The sequence below is a fragment of the Vulpes lagopus genome, chromosome 7 (genome assembly GCF_018345385.1).
Source record: "Vulpes lagopus strain Blue_001 chromosome 7, ASM1834538v1, whole genome shotgun sequence".
Lineage (NCBI taxonomy): Eukaryota > Metazoa > Chordata > Mammalia > Carnivora > Canidae > Vulpes > Vulpes lagopus.
Window position 1 is genome coordinate 25101397 of NC_054830.1, and position 17680 is coordinate 25119076.

The following is a 17680-nucleotide window of genomic DNA, read 5'->3' on the forward strand; positions in this document are numbered from 1 at the left end:
TTAGGGCTTGATCTCAGGGTTGTGAGTTCAAGTGTTCTATTGTACTCCACACTGGGCATAGAGCCTCTTAAAAAAAAAAAAAGAGTGACACAAAGATACTTGGTTTTATAATACATATATTTTGAAGTAAGTGAAGACAACACAGAATTTTTTTGAAATGTCTTTCAGATTTTTTCTTGTTTGTCCAATTTAGTTATCCAACTGACAAAGTAAGGCAACCCCACGCTTGATCCAATGTTGAGTGGGTTGGTCCGTCTTTAACAGCATTGCAATGACAAAGTTAGTAGAATGTCCTGTGGTGGAAAGAGTTCCTTTACGTTCACTTGTCTTGTAGAGGGGACAGACATAGGCATTTGACTTCACAATCTCAGACCTTTTGGCTTAGAAAAGAAAGAAATACAAACAGCCACTGTGACTAAAGGAATAACTATTTTAGTACTGAATCTAAGATCATGATTATAATATTTGAACATTTCAATGTTGTTATTGTTGTTTACAGTTGGTATATAATTATGGCTGTGAAACAAATGATTTCATATGATGCACGATTCTTGGTCTAGAGCATAGAAATCAATAAAGTATCTTTATCACTTACCTGAAGGTGTGAAAACATTCAAAAGGATATGGGAGAGAAGGAGAGGAGAAGGTAGGGAAGAAAGAGTAAAGAAGAAAGAATAAAACAGCACAGAAATGAGGCAGAGATAAAAAGAGAAGACACTAAAAAAAAAAAAAGAGAAGACACTAATGCTTAGGGCCTGAATACAAGAAATGCATAAATCAGAAGAAGCAGAAGTCACTATTTGCTTTCAGCAACTTATTACTAGGAAAAACACACTAACTCTCACCTACTCCCAGAAAGAACCTACATATTATCCTTCAAAGACCCAATATGAGATATTAGAAGTCTTTCTAAACTAAAGCTACATTTCTCATAATTATAATTGAAGTGTGTTAATAATGAAAATACTTAATGGATTAGGTGGTGATTGTGGGTAATTTGGAAATGTTTCCATTAGTAGTTATTGGAAAACAAAAACACTAGAGAAGAAAGAAAAAACACAGGAATGAGCCTCATTTGTTTAGACTCATGGAAAAACGATGGTAGCAGAAGAAGGGAAGGAGCAAGTAGCTTTCCCAGGAGGAGAGAGTTGGCCTCCACTCCCTGTGACTTGCAATATCTGTGCTTTGGGGCACCTGGCTGGCTCTTGGGTCTAGGAGTTTCCTGTAGCCAGAAGACTCTAGCCACTAACTGGAGATGGTGTCAAGCCTATGTGTATTTCTGAGAGGTGTGCAAAGGCATTTCAGAATCAAAATGTTGACAGGAAGCCCTGGACTCTGGGAAGGTAGAAGTGTGTGGGAGGGGCAGAGAAGATGTTGCATCCCATGGGATAAGAGGGAAAAGAGGCAGAATGATATTCCCAGAATAATAATATGAATGCAACATGTAACAAGGGAACAATATATTTCCAATGTAAACATTAAGTCGCTGTTTAATTGAACTAAGTCTTAATAGGTTTGAACAGAGACTTAATTGGGGGAGCCATTAAAAATATCTACCATTACCCTCCCTAAAACTCATAGGAAATTTTGTTAGAGATATACTTACTTGGTTTTATCCATATGATGGGCATCAGGTCAAATAGAAGTTTGGGATGTTGTTCAGCAAGCAATCCACTGTGAGGAGAAATTGACATGTTTATTAGAAATAAAATGAAATATACTTCTAGAAATTGCTACTTAGATACTGGCTTTTAATATAAGAGGACCAGAATATGCAGAGAATGAAATATAAAACAAAACATAACAAAGCCAAGGAAGTGGCAATGAATAATTGAAAGAAACAGAAGACAATTATGGCAAGGCAATGTGTGCAAACAGTAGACAAATATAAATTCCTGTCACTATTTATTTATTTATTTATTTGAGAGAGAGAGAGAGAGAGAGAGAACATGTTCATGAGCAAGGGGAGGGGAGGGGTAGAGGGAGAAGCAGACTCTCCACTGAGAGACTCTCCACTGATGTGGAGCTTGATCCCAGGATCCCGGGATCATGACCTGAGCTGAAGGCAGCTGCTTAACCAACTGAGCCACCTAGGCACCCCGTCACTTTTTAAGTACCATTCATGAGGCCGACACTATCCTATCACACTTGGTCCTCACTGTAACATTGTCCCCATTCCTGTTCCATGGATGAAGAGTGGAGGCTCAGAGGGGTTGAGTAGTTTTCACAGTAACACAATCCTTAAGTGCCAGAGTCAGGATTCAACTGTATATTTGCCTGTCTAGAAAATGTGGTTTCTTTTCCCTACGCTATGTTATTTGTTTATTAGTTGGAAAAAATGAGGGAGGGAGGGAGGGAGGGAGGAAGAAGAAAGGAAAAGATGAATGAATAGATATATAAGAAAAGGTAAGTTAAGACAAATGTCATTATTTTTTTTTAAGATTTTGTTTTTTATTATTTATTTATTCATGAGAGACAGAGAGAGAGAGAGGCAGAGTCACAGGCAGAGGGAGAAGCAGGCTCCATGCAGGGAGCCTGACATGGGACTTGATCCCGGGTCTCCAGGATCACGCCCTGGGCCAAAGGTGGCACTAACTAAACTGCTGAGCCACCCGGGCTGCCCCAACAAATGTCATTAGATTGAAGAAGAGAGAAAAGAATAACCACAGGAACTAGGTGCAGCTAAATTTCCTCTTAGCCCTGCCTTGGAATGATCTCTGTACAGCCTCCTTCATGCTCCCCTCAAGTTATTCTCTGGGCCTCAGCCTTTAATCCTCCCTTGAGAGCAAAGCCTGACCCTGGAAATAGAGGATTGTGCTTATTAATGGAATGATAAAGAGCAGGGTTCCAAGCAAAATAATCTCTCTCCTTCCCTCTTAACCTTAAATATTTTTTTAAAGATCTATTATTTTAGAGAGAGAGAGCAGGAGTGGGATGGGTAGAGGGAGAGAATCTTTAGTAGACTCCCTGCTGAGCACAGAGCCCAGCAGGGCCCAATCCCACCACCCTGAGATCAAGACCTAAGCCCAAACCAAGAGTCCTCTGTAACTGACTGTGCCACCCAGGTACTCCACCCCTCCGTATTTTTTTATTTTTATTTATTTATGATAGTCACACACACAAAGAGAGAGAGAGAGGCAGAGACAGAGGCAGAGGGAGAAGCAGGCCCCATGCACCGGGAGCCTGACGTGGGATTCGATCCCGAGTCTCCAGGACCGCGCCCTGGGCCAAAGGCTGGCGCCAAACCGCTGTGCCACCCAGGGATCCCCCACCCCTCCGTATTTTAAACAAGTACAGCAATGCTCAGTTTCCTAAGCTGGAAATTCAGTATTTATTTTAAATATTTATTCATTATGTCATCGAACTATAAGAAAAAGTTCTCCATTCACCAACAGAAATGGGAAGTTTACTAGAACTGTAAAATGTTTAAAAGTGAGGCACTCCTGCATGTTACAAAACAGAAGGTAAGAGTCCTAAAACTCTTAAATAATGTCAACTAACTTCTACTAGTAAGACCACTGAAAAATATTAGCTAAAAATTCTTTAGGATCTTAAAAGACTCACTTATCAATTGCCCTAGCCTGAGTAATGATTTATGGCAAGAATTCTGATATTTTTTACTGTTTGCCATATTCCCTAGGAGAGGCCTTCTGTTGGGGTGGACTGGGTGGGAGTGGCAGGGGGAGCAGCAGTGGACAGAGTGCTTTACTCGTTTGGCTACAACGAAAGAAACCTCCACAGTCTCAAGCCCTGACCTGGTTCTGTCCCAACGCGCTCCATCAAGGTATAATCCGTGGATGTACACGCCGTCTTCTGGAGCAGTCTCAGATGTATCAGCAGGGATGACCTGAAGGGAGAGGCACACACTAGTAACGGTCTATTCCCCAGACAACTTCATCACGTAAGGAAAACATTTGCTCCATTTTCAGAATGTGTTCAGGGAAACTCCATTCATTATATCATAACTTGCAGAACCATAAATTTGTCAGTAAAAGTGTAAATGTAAAAATGTATAATACAGTTCTTTTTGAAGCATTTTATCAGGTTTTACTGTACCTCATATTAATTTATGTGACAACAGAAGAGTGGCATTAGACTGAGTGGAAAATTGAAACATATAAAAGTCCTATCAGACACAGCAAGACAAATACTATATACTTTCATGAAACACAAAGAATGGAGAGAAGTCAAATAGTTTATAATGTACCATAAAGACAGGAACTCTGCATATTTTCCTTGCTTAAATACATGATTTTGATAAAATGACATACTATGGAGTTTGGGGGTTACTGTACCTCAAATTCATATCCTAGTATATCAATAGGGATAGTGTATTTTCTGGCATAATTCTGCATAGCTCCAGTTAGGAAGGCTTGGGTGAAAAAGAATCCTGAGAGCCAAAACACATTAGGTTTTCCTGAATTATGCCAGTCCTGTAAAGGGCAAAAAAAAAAAAAAAAAATTTTTTATTTCCCAACTCACACAGCATCACCTCATATGCAGTTCCTGATTCTGGTTTTTGTGCTGCCCACACTTTCCATCACAGGATTCCCTTCCCTGACACAAAGCACATAACCTATCTTGGCCTTCTACCTCTTTTCCCTTATAGTTGCTTTCCTTGGAAAATTCAAACTAATTTTAACATTAACCTGAATAAAACAAAGTTAGAAAGATTCACATCTTCTGCAAAGAGCCAAAGGTAAATTATTTGGAGATTATATTACTTAATCCCACTCAAAAGCAACCACCTTTAGACATCTTACGCATCATATCACAGAGCCCTCCTGTGTTGAATGAATTGAATTCAATTCACATTACTTGAATGAACAGATGAATCCATAAAATGAACTTTGTCTCTGGGTGAGTGGTGCACTGTGGGAAGAAGCCAGCTTTGCTTCCTGGGTGGAAGAGAACAGACTGGTGCTAGAGATGTTGCAACAGCACGAATTATCAAATCAAGAAGAGGTGGAAGGGCACCAGGGTGGCTCAGCAGGTTAAGTATCCGACTCCTGATTTCCGCTCAGATCATGATCTCAGGGTTGTAAGATCCAGCCAGGCGTTGGGGGGACCTCCTGCTCAGTGGGGCATCTGCTTGAGATTCTTTCCTTCTACAAGACTCCCTCCCAGAGGAGGGGCAAGACGGCGGAAGAGTAGGGTCCCCAAGTCACCTGTCCCCACCAAATTACCTAGAAAACCTTCAAATTATCCTGAAAATCTACGAATTCGGCCTGAGATTTAAAGAGAGAACAGCTGGAATGCTACAGTGAGAAGAGTTCGAGCTTCTATCAAGGTAGGAAGACGGAAAAAAAGAAATAAAGGAACAAAAGGCCTCCAAGGGGGAGGGGCCCCGCGAGGAGCCGGGCTGAGGCCGGGGGGAGTGTCCCCAGGACAGGAGAGCCCCATCCTGGAGGAGCAGGAGCTGCACCAACCTTCCCCGCGGAAAGGGGCTCGCAGGGAGTTTAGAGCAGGACCCAGGAGGGCGGGGATGCCCTCGGGCTCCCGGGGACACTAACAGGCACCTGCGCCCCGGGGAGAGCCCCACAAGCCGCGGCCGAGCTCCCTAAGGGCTGCAGCGCACACGGCGGGCCCCAGAGCAGCTCGGAGGGGCTCAGACGGCGGCTCCGCGGAGGGGGCTGCACAGCCGGGAGCGCGAATCCAACAGCGCAGGCCCCGGAGCACAGGGCGCCGGGACACAGCCCAGGATCCGGCCTCCCCCGGGACAGGCAGAGGCCGGGAGGGCCCAGGACAGCAAGAACGCTCCTGCCCGGAGCTGAGCAGATCAGTGGCCCCGCCCCGGAGCCCCCAGGCCCTGCAGACGGAGAGCCCCGGAGCTACTGCGGGGGCTGAATCCAGGGTCCCAGAGCTGACCCCGCCACTGTGGCTTCCTCCCGGGGCCTCACCGGGTAAACAACCCCCATTGAGCCCTGCACCAGGCAGGGGCAGAGCAGCTCAAGTGAGCCCAAGGGCAGAGCCCAAGTGCTCACACCTGAGAATCAGCACAGCAGGCCCCTCCCCCAGAAGACCAGCGAGACGGACAAGTTCCAGGGGAAGTCAAGGGACTTAAAGTATACAGAATTGGAAGATACTCCCCCGTGGTTTTTTTGTTTTTTTGTTTTTTTTGTTTGTTTGTTTTTTGTTTTTTTCTTTTTGATTTGTTTCCTTTCCCCACCCTTTTTTCCTTTCTTTCTTTTTCTTTCTCTTTTTCTTCTTTTTTTCTTCCTTTTTTCTTTTTCTCTTTTCTTTCCTTCTTTCTCTCCTCTCTTTTTCTCCTTTTCCCAATACAACTTGCTTTTGGCCACTCTGCACTGAGCAAAATGACTAGAAGGAAAACCTCACCTAAAAAGAAAGAATCAGAAACAGTCCTCTCTCCCACAGAGTTACAAAATCTGGATTACAATTCAATGTCAGAAAGCCAATTCAGAAGCACTATTATACAGCTACTGGTGGCTCTAGAAAAAAGCATAAAGGACTCAAGAGACTTCATGACTGCAGAATTTAGAGCTAATCAGGCAGAAATTAAAAATCAATTGAATGAGATGCAATCCAAACTAGAAGTCCTAACGACCAGGGTTAACGAGGTGGAAGAACGAGTGAGTGACATAGAAGACAAGTTGATGGCAAAGAGGGAAACTGAGGAAAAAAGAGACAAACAATTAAAAGACCATGAAGATAGATTAAGGGAAATAAACGACAGCCTGAGGAAGAAAAACCTACATTTAATTGGGGTTCCCAAGGGTGCTGAAAGGGATAGAGGGCCAGAATATGTATTTGAACAAATCATAGCTGAAAACTTTCCTAATCTGGGAAGGAAAACAGGCATTCAGATCCAGGAAATAGAGAGATCCCCCCCCTAAAATCAATAAAAACCGTTCAACACCTCGACATTTAATAGTGAAGCTTGCAAATTCCAAAGATAAAGAGAAGATCCTTAAAGCAGCAAGAGACAAGAAATCCCTGACTTTTATGGGGAGGAGTATTAGGGTAACAGCAGACCTCTCCACAGAGACCTGGCAGGGCAGAAAGGGTTGGCAGGATATATTCAGGGTCCTAAATGAGAAGAACATGCAACCAAGAATACTTTATCCAGCAAGGCTCTCATTCAAAATGGAAGGAGAGATAAAGAGCTTCCAAGACAGGCAGGAACTGAAAGAATATGTGACCTCCAAACCAGCTCTGCAAGAAATTTTAAGGGGGACTCTTAAAATTCCCCTTTAAGAAGAAGTTCAGTGGAACAATCCACAAAAACAAGGACTGAATAGATATCATGGTGACACTAAAATCGTATCTCTCAATAGTAACTCTGAACGTGAATGGGCTTAATGACCCCATCAAAAGGCGCAGGGTTTCAGACTGGATAAAAAAGCAGGACCCATCTATTTGCTACAAGAGACTCATTTTAGACAGAAGGACACCTACAGCCTGAAAATAAAAGGTTGGAGAACCATTTACCATTCGAATGGTCCTCAAAAGAAAGCAGGGGTAGCCATCCTTATATCAGATAAACTAAAATTTACCCCTAAGACTATAGTGCAAGATGAAGAGGGACACTGTATCATACTTAAAGGATCTATCCAACAAGAGGACTTAACAATCCTCAATATATATGCCCCGAATGTGGGAGCTGCCAAATATATCAATCAATTAATAACCAAAGTGAAGAAATACTTAGATAATAATACACTTACACTTGGTGACTTCAATCTAGCTCTATCTATACTCGATAGGTCTTCTAAGCACAACATCTCCAAAGAAATGAGAGCTTTAAATGATACACTGGACCAGATGGATTTCACAGATATCTACAGAACTTTACATCCAAACTCAACTGAATACACATTCTTCTCAAGTGCACACAGAACTTTCTCCAGAATAGACCACATACTGGGTCACAAATCGGGTCTGAACCGATACCAAAAGATTGGGATCATCCCCTGCATATTCTCAGACCATAATGCCTTGAAATTAGAACTAAATCACAACAAGAAGTTTGGAAGGACCTCAAACACGTGGAGGTTAAGGATCATCCTGCTAAAAGATGAAAGGGTCAACCAGGAAATTAAGGAAGAATTAAAAAGATTCATGGAAACTAATGAGAATGAAGATACGACCGTTCAAAATCTTTGGGATGCAGCAAAAGCAGTCCTAATACAAATTACATCACAATACAAGCATCCATTCAAAAACTGGAAAGAACTCAAATACAAAAGCTAACCTTACACATAAAAGAGGTAGAGAAAAAACAGCAAATAGATCCTACACCCAGGAGAAGAAAGGAGTTAATAAAGATTCGAGCAGAACTCAACGAAATCGAGACCAGAAGAACTGTGGAACAGATCAGCAGAACCAGGAGTTGGTTCTTTGAAAGAATTAATAAGATAGATAAACCATTAGCCAGCCTTATTAAAAAGAAGAGAGAGAAGACTCAAATTAATAAAATCATGAATGAGAAAGGAGAGATCACTACCAACACCAAGGAAATACAAACGATTTTAAAAACATATTATGAACAGCTATATGCCAATAAATTAGGCAATCTAGAATAAATGGACGCATTCCTGGAAAGCCACAAACTACCAAAACTGGAACAGGAAGAAATAGAAAACCTGAACAGGCCAATAACGAGGGAGGAAATTGAAGCAGTCATCAAAAACCTCCCAAGACACAAAAGTCCAGGGCCAGATGGCTTCCCTGGGGAATTCTATCAAACGTTTAAAGAAGAAACCATACCTATTCTACTAAAGCTGTTTGGAAAGATAGAAAGAGATGGAGTACTTCCAAATTCGTTCTATGAGGCCAGCATCACCTTAATTCCAAAACCAAAGATCCCACCAAAAAGGAGAATTACAGACCAATATCCCTGATGAACATGGATGCAAAAATTCTCAACAAGATACTAGCCAATAGGATCCAACAATACATTAAGAAAATTATTCACCATGACCAAGTAGGATTTATCCCCAGGACACAAGGCTGGTTCAACACTCATAAAACAATCAATGCGATTCATCATATCAGCAAGAGAAAAACCAAGAACCATATGATCCTCTCATTAGATGCAGAGAAAGCATTTGAAAAAACACAGCATCCATTCCAAATACATTCCAAATACAGGATCAAAACTCTTCAGAGTGTAGGGATAGAGGGAACATTCCTCAACATCTTAAAAGCCATCTACGAAAAGCCCACAGCAAATATCATTCTCAATGGGGGAAGCACTGGGAGCCTTTCCCCTAAGATCAGGAACAAGACAGGGATGTCCACTCTCACCACTGCTATTCAACATAGAACTGGAAGTCCTCGCCTCAGCAATCAGACAACAAAAAGACATTAAAGGCATTCAAATTGGCAAAGAAGAAGTCAAACTCTCCCTCTTCACCGATGACATGATACTCTACATAGAAAACCCAAAAGTCTCCACCCCAAGATTGCTAGAACTCATACAGCAATTTGGCAGCGTGGCAGGATACAAAATCAATGCCCAGAAATCAATGGCATTTCTATACACTAACAATGAGACTGAAGAAAGAGAAATTAAGGAGTCAATCCCATTTACAATTGCACCCAAAAGCATAAGATACCTAGGAATAAACCTAACCAAAGAGGTAAAGGATCTATACCCTAAAAACTATAGAACACTTCTGAAAGAAATTGAGGAAGACACAAAGAGATGGAAAAATATTCCATGCTCATGGATTGGCAGAATTAATATTGTGAAAATGTCAATGTTCCCAGGGCAATTTACGCGTTTAATGCAATCCCTATCAAAATACCATGGACTTTTTTTTTTAAGATTTTATTTATTTATTCTTGAGAGATAGAAGGAGAGACAGAGCCAGAGACACAGGCAGAGGGAGAAGCAGGCTCCATGCACCGAGAGCCCGACGTGGGATTTGATCCCGGGTCTCCAGGACCGCGCCCTGGGCCAAAGGCAGGCGCCAAACTGCTGCGCCACCCAGGGATCCCCTACCATGGACTTTCTTCAGAGAGTTGGAACAAATTATTTTAAGATTTGTGTGGAATCAGAAAAGACCCCGAATAGCCAGGGCAATTTTAAAAAAGAAAACCATATCTGGGGGCGTCACAATGCCAGATTTCAGGCTGTACTACAAAGCTGTGGTCATCAAGGCAGTGTGGTACTGGCACAAAAACAGACACATAGATCAATGGAACAGAATAGAGAACCCAGAAGTGGACCCTCAACTTTATGGTCAACTGATATTCTATAAAGGAGGAAAGACTATCCATTGGAAGAAAGACAGTCTCTTCAATAAATGGTGCTGGGAAAATTGGACATCCACATGCAGAAGAATGAAACTAGACCACTCTCTTTCACCATACACAAAGATAAACTCAAAATGGATGAAAGATCTAAATGCAAGACAAGATTCCATCAAAATCCTAGAGGAGAACACAGGCAACATCCTTTTTGAACTCGGCCACAGCAACTTCTTGCAAGATACATGCACGAAAGCAAAAGAAACAAAAGCAAAAATGAACTATTGGGACTTCATCAAGATAAGTTTTGCACAGCAAAGGATACAGTCAACAAAACTAAAAGACAACCTACAGAATGGGAGAAGATAATTGCAAATGACGTATCAGATAAAGGGCTAGTTTCCAAGATCTATAAAGAACTTATTAAACTCAACACCAAAGAAACAAACAATCCAATCATGAAATGGGCAAAAGACATGAACAGAAATCTCACAGAGGAAGAGATAGACATGGCCAACATGCACATGAGAAAATGCTCTGCATCACTTGCCATCAGGGAAATACAAATCAAAACCACAAGGAGATACCACCTCACACCAGTGAGAATGGGGAAAATTAACAAGGCAGGAAACAACAAATGTTGGAGAGGATGCGGAGAAAAGGGAACCCTCTTACACTGTTGGTGGGAATGTGAACTGGTGCAGCCACTCTGGAAAACTGTGTGGAGGTTCCTCAAAGAGTTAAAAATAGACCTGCCCTACGACCCAGCAATTGCACTGCTGGGGATTTACCCCAAAGATACAGATGCAGTGAAATGCTGGGACACCTGCACCCCAATGTTTCTAGCAGCAATGGCCACAATAGCCAAACTGTGGAAGGAGCCTCACTGTCCATCGAAAGATGAATGGATAAAGAAGATGTGGTTTATGTATACAATGGAATATTACTCAGCCATTAGAAATGACAAATACCTACGATTTGCTTCAACGTGGATGGAACTGGAGGGTATTATGCTGAGTGAAGTAAGTCCATCGGAGGACAAACATTATATGTTCTCATTCATTTTGGGAATATAAATAATAGTGAAAGGGAATATAAGGGAAGGGAGAAGAAATGTGTGGGAAATATCAGAAAGGGAGACAGAACATAAAGACTCCTAACTCTGGGAAACGAACTAGGGGTGGTGGAAGGGGAGGAGGGCGGGGGGTGGGGGTGAATGGGTGATGGGCACTGGGGGTTATTCTGTATGTTGGTAAATTGAACACCAATAAAAAGTAAATTTATTAAAAAAAAAAGACTCCCTCCCATGCTCTCAATAAATAAATAAATAAATCTTAAAATCTCAATCTCAAATAAATAAATCTTAAAAATAAAAAATAGATAAAGAAGAGGTGGAGAAAGAGATGGAGGTTGACAAGGACTCAAGCCATACAGAACCAGCACCATGACCATGAAAACTCTGAGAACCCAGAAGGCAAGTGTATAGGAAATTCCCTGGCTCATTCCAGAGCTTCCTTAGCCAAGAATGTCACGAGTGTCTGGGTCAGCTACTTGTATAGAGTTTCTGAATGAGGTACCATTTACTGGGTATGTAGTGTGTGCCAGGCACTGTGCTAAGCACTTTACATGCATCACCTCATTTAGTCCACAAAATAACTCATGAGTTATTCCTCCTATTTTACATATGAGGAAACTGGTGTGCATAAAGATGAATAACATCTTGCTCAAAGTCACATAGACACTAAGTGTCAGATCCAGGATTTAATCTGAGAGTAGAGCCAGTGTGTAGAAAGCTTAAAAAAAAAAAAGCACAGGAAGGAGAAAGGGAAGGTAAATAGGATGAAATAGGATGAATGGTGAGAGAGAAAAGAGGAAAAGAAAGAAAACTCCAGATGACTCATCTGCTTCATTTGTTCACTCTAAAAAGCATTGGAAGGTGAAGTCCAAAGTCCAGGAGAAAGAAAGGTGAGGGGAAAACTATACAGGTTGTTTAAGGGTAAGGGGACAATGCAGGAGAGATCCATTCAGAGGAAGGTGTGTGGAGAAGGATGATAAAAGTGCTCCATAATGAGTAAAATCTTTCTTACTCATTTGAATAGAATGATTCCAAGGGGAAATTCACATTTCAGAAAGTAGGGAGTTCAGTGTTAACAACAAAAGGAATTTGTCCTGGAGACTCTCCTGACAGGTACCATGCTAGGACCCCTGTAAATGACCAAGGTAATAATTCTTCAAGGCCCTTTAGGAATGAAGCAGTATACAGGAAATGTAAGGAGCATCAATAAAAGTTTCAGAAAAGCTTGGGAAATGAAGTGGAAGAAGAAGAAGAAGAAGAAGAAGAAGAAGAAGAAGAAGAAGAAGAAGAAGAAGAAGAAGAAGAAGAAGAAGGAGAAGAAGAAAAAGAAGAAGAAGAAGAAGAAGAAGAAGAAGAAGAAGAAGAAGAAGAAGAAGAAGAAGAAGAAGAAGAAGAAAGGAAGAAGAGAAGAAGAAGAAAGGAAGAAGAAGAAGAAGAAAGGAAGAAGAAGAAGAAGAAGAAGAAGAAGAAGAAGAAGAAGAAGAAGAAGAAGAAGAAGAAGAAGAAGAAGAAGAAGAAGAAGAAGAAGAGGAGGAGGAGGGGGAGGAGGAGGAGGAGGAGGAGGAGGAGGAGGAGGAGGAGGAGGAGGAGGAGGAGGAGGAGGAAAAGAAGAAGAAGAAGAAGAAGAAGAAGAAGAAGAAGAAGAAGAAGAAGAAGAAGAAGATGATGATGATGATTATGGCAAGGGGGAGGATATGATTAACCATAGCTCACATGCTTTTGATAAAGTGGGGAAAGAGGCTGGTATACACAGGAGGAACTCAGAAGACATTGTAGATGTGGCTAGGATTTGCCCAGGTATGCTCAGCTTCATGAATTGCATCAGCAAAGATAAAAAAAAAAAAACCACAACATTAATTCTGAGAAACACACTCTCATATTCACTATTGTTAGGAATACAATTAAGTAATTTTTCTGAATTCTTACCACATACCATGGACTGTTGCCCTATGAAAGGAAATTGGCCATTTTATGGATGAGAAAACTGTTAAGTGGCAACTCTTCTACAGCCTGAACACTGAAAACCCCATTCTAGATAGTTTTGTTTGTTAAATTAAAACCTACACAAAAATCTCCTATAGATTAATTTTTCAGAAACAGCCCAGAAGAAAAATGGGCCAAGGAGATGAAGAGGCAATTCACAGCGGGAATACAAATGGCAAGCAAACATACCAGAAGAAGAATAAGGTCAGTATTAAAAAAAAAAAATGGAGCACCTGGGTAGCTCAGTCAGTTAAGCATCTGACTCTTGATTTTAGCTCAGATCATGATCTCGGGGTCGTGGGATCAAGCTCTGAGTTGGGCTCTGTGCTCAGTATGGAGTCTGCTTGAGATTCTCTCCCTTAGCATACACACACACACACACACACACACACACACACACACACACACATTCTCTCTCTCTCTCTCAAAAAAAAAACAGATTGAAAGAATAAGATATGGTTGAACTATCAGATTGGTAAAAATTAAAAAGGGGCGAATGAGAAAGCTTCTCTTTCCCTATCTTTATAAGCACTGGCTATTTTAGGGCTAGCTTCCACATGAAAATAAAGCTCTTGTGTACTAGGAAGGCAACTGAACAGAGAAAGGTCATATACCTGATGTGAATTTCCAGGAAGTATTTTAGGGACCCTCCCCACCTCTTACCCCACATAATTATTAACCATACAGTGGGGTCAAGCAGAGTCACTGGGGAGGAAAAACAGTGCCCTGAACATCCTTTATGTGTGCGTTTTGGGATGGGATGGGGATGGGATGGAGATTTCAAAGCATTTTTCCCTGGTTTTATGAGATATGGTATAAGAAGCAACGGATTTTAAGACAATGTTCAATTATTGGTAAATCCAAATCTTGGGTTCTCTTTGTGATTTACCACCAGTATTAAAATCACAAGACCAAGTATGCGGACTCAGAGAGCCACAAACGTAGAATCTTAAAAAATGTCACATATTACTTGGACTTCAGCAAAGTAAAATTTTAACTTTCTACTCAGTACTTTGAAATGTGTGTTGTTTTAAATATTTATTTATTTATTTATTTATTTATTTATTTATTTATTAACGATTTTATTTATTTATTCATGAGAGACACACACACACACACACACACAGAGGCAGAGACACAGGCAGAGAGAGAAGCAGGCTCCATGCAGGGAGCCTGATGTGGGACTCGATCTCTAGGACTCCAGGATCACACCCTGAGCCGAAGGCAGGCACTAAACCGCTGAGCCCCCCTCTTTTTTTTTCTCTTAAAGATGTTATTTATTTGAGAGAAAGAGAATGCAAGCAAGGGGAATCACAGAGGGAGAAGGAGAAGCAGACTCCCTGCTAAGCAGGGAGCTTGATGTGGGACTCGATCCCAGGACCCTGAGATCATGACCTGAGCCAAAGGCACATGCTGAACCAACTGAGAAACCCAAGTGCCCCTATTTTCAATATTCTAAAATTTTGGCTAGATTACCATAAAACTGCTAACCACATTGCTCAACTCAGAGACATTCAAGTGATCAGAGTGTTTCTAATCTCTCTCCAGTCAACCAAAAAAAAATTATGTATATATATAAATAGAATATATAATCTTTTACCTGTAAAAAGTTCAACCGGGCTAGAAAATCTGTGATATAACTTGCTAGGGGCTTAAGGCTTGGGTAGGATCGTGTGGCCCATATTTCTGGAACCTTTCCAACAAGCAAACTGCCAGAGAGTGCCTCCAGTGCAGAATCCATTACAACCACACCCTTTATAGCTTTTCCAAGGTCCTGTAGAGTGTTGCGTATAGTTTTAATTAAACTGCAAGGAAAGGAATTATGTCATCAATGTACATATGAGGGTATATATCAATATACTGTGTTTTCAGAGAAGAAATAGCAGAAATCTCATTCACAGCTTTATGAGAGTGTCTCCCCAAATAGAGCCACCTCCCACTTGAATGGAAGGTACTTTTAGGTGATACTTGGATGAACATTTTTCATTTTAATCATTACATAATATATAAAATAATTCAACAAACATATTGAAATTGTTGCTTTCTGAGTATTAGGGCTTCAGACTAGGCTAATTTAAGCAGGGAATCATTTAGGAAAAATATCAGGTAAATATGTTATGGGTGTTATGCAAATATGGAAAAAGTTATAAAGGTGTAATGCAAAGGCTGAGACTTGTGGAATAATGCATTAAAGCATAAAGTGTATATTCATTGATACACTTGTATACTTTGTTTCCCATGTAGGCTCAAACTGCTAAGAAAACCACAAATAGACCTGAGCTGAGGGTTTTAGACTCGAAGCTTAAGCAACTGAGAGATAGTATGCTATTATATATAGATATATATGGCCTTTGTATAAAAAATACTCAATTAAGGCATCATAGTGTTTTTAAATGTTTTATTTTTATGTGTTAACAAGACTAGAAACCCAAATAAACTTGAAAATACCTTAGAAAATTCATAACTAAAATAATTTCTCCATTCCTTAAGCCAGTATGGAATTGTAGAAAATTCAATAAAAACATTCAGAGCAAATAATTTTTCGCTATCATGGGGTATTTAATTGATCTAGTTTGGACTCAGGAAGACAAGGGAAGTGTGTATGTGTCAAGACTTGTCATTGGCTCATTTGGTCTTTAGTTCCTGAGAAGAATAGTGATAGATGGGTGAGAATTATGATTAATGAATATTTTCACCAGTAAAATCAGATCTCATTTCCATCATCATCATTTATACCATTTTAAAGAGTAGGGGTAGATCCTAAGAAAATGGCAGGTTTTGATCATTTTTCTTAAAATTTTAATTTAATACCAGTGTGTCTTTTTTTTTTTTAAATCAACTTTGGTTGGTTGTTTTCTGAACCACTGGGGAGAGAGATCCTTACTTGTTAAATCTTTCCATTTCTTGTACTAACACGGTATTCATGCTCTCTTCATATCTCACAGGAAACTTCAGTAATGCTTTTTCAATGTCAAAATCATTTGGTAGCTAAGAGAATAGATTTTGAAGAACACATGTTACTCTCAGAACGAAGAATTCATTTCATTCAGCTACCACATCACTAATAGCTAACACTGGGCAATTACTACAGACTAGGCATGTGTTAATAACTTTCCATACATCATCTCACTTAATCCTTACCATGCACTCTCAGGAAGCTACTGTCATCTCCATTTTACAGATGAGGTTATTCAAGTACAGTGGACCTTTGAGCAATGCAGGGGTTTGGGCGCCAACCCCCCTCTGCGTAGTCAAAAATACATGTATAACTTCGATCCTCCAAAACCTTAACTACTAATAACCTAGTATTGACCAGAAACCTTGACAATAACATCAACAGTCAACTAACACATACTTTGTATGTCACATGTACAATATACTGTAAACTTACAATAAAGTAAGCTAGATAAAAGAAAATGCTATTAAGAAAATCTTAAGGAAGAGAAGATATATTTACAGTACTGTGCTGTATTTATCAAAAAATTCATATGTAAGTGGATCTGTGCAGTTCATAATTTTTTTTAAAGATTTCATTTATTTACTCATAGAGACACAGAGAGAATGAGAGGCCAAGACACAGGCAGAGGGAGAAGCAGGCTCCACCCAGAAAGCCCAACGTGGGACTCCATCCAGGGTCTCCAGGATCACGCTCTGGGCTGCAGGGGGCGCTGAACCGCAGCACTACGGGGGCTGCCTGGATCTGTGCAGTTCAAAACTGTGTTGTTCAGAGGCAGCTGTACAGAGAAGTTGAGTAACTGCCCAAAGGCACACAGCCAAAAGGTGATCATTTTAAATCCACAGGTCTCTAACTGCAAAGCCCACGCTCTTCACTATATAGCACTTTGTGGAAGATACACATTTCTGAAACATCCTTTTGTAAGCTGAATCTTATTTTTCATTGATAAAACTGATTTGCCATTTCATAACTGTTTTATATTTACTTGCAATCAATTATCAACTGGCTTCAAATAGCTTAGCTTACCCCACTTTCAAATAATTAATGTTGTGACCATAGCAGGGTTCCAAGGAATAGGGAGGGAGAAGGCACCAAGTGTCTGGTTTCTATGAGGCACCTCAGAGATGCTTGAGAAGTGAAGGGCACTTTGGAACTGATAAGCCTCAAGACATTGGAATTCACACTCTTAAAGAGGCAAAGAAGTTTCCCAAAGAGATCCCAAACTAAAAGCTGAGCTGCCCAGAGTGTCCTTGGATGATGGTCCCCGAGTGGTGCAAAAGAATTGTTGTAAAGTTACACTAGGTGGTGTCACTCGAGGACCCTTTGGCTTAGCACAATCCCTTTTCCCCAAATACATTCCCAAATGTCACTGCTAGGGAACTTGCTCTTAGGGACTGTGTAGGAGCCACCATTCTGCAAGGGCACAAATCTTCCCCCCACCCCCTGCTCCG

The 17680-nt window shown here is 40.8% G+C and overlaps 1 protein-coding gene across 1 annotated transcript in view; it reads right to left on the reverse strand.

Annotated features, from left to right (window-relative positions):
* Positions 1-140: 140 nt before the first annotated feature.
* DNAH12 (dynein axonemal heavy chain 12) overlaps positions 141-17680 on the reverse strand; it is a 215192-nt gene continuing 197652 nt past the window's right edge. The window contains exons 69-74 of the mRNA XM_041762972.1: positions 16158-16261; positions 14874-15078; positions 4296-4433; positions 3756-3847; positions 1607-1674; positions 141-380 (exon numbers count right to left, since the gene is read on the reverse strand). Of these exons, the coding sequence (XP_041618906.1) occupies positions 190-380; positions 1607-1674; positions 3756-3847; positions 4296-4433; positions 14874-15078; positions 16158-16261 (798 nt within the window). The 3' untranslated portion in view covers positions 141-189. The remainder of the gene's footprint in view (positions 381-1606; positions 1675-3755; positions 3848-4295; positions 4434-14873; positions 15079-16157; positions 16262-17680) is intronic.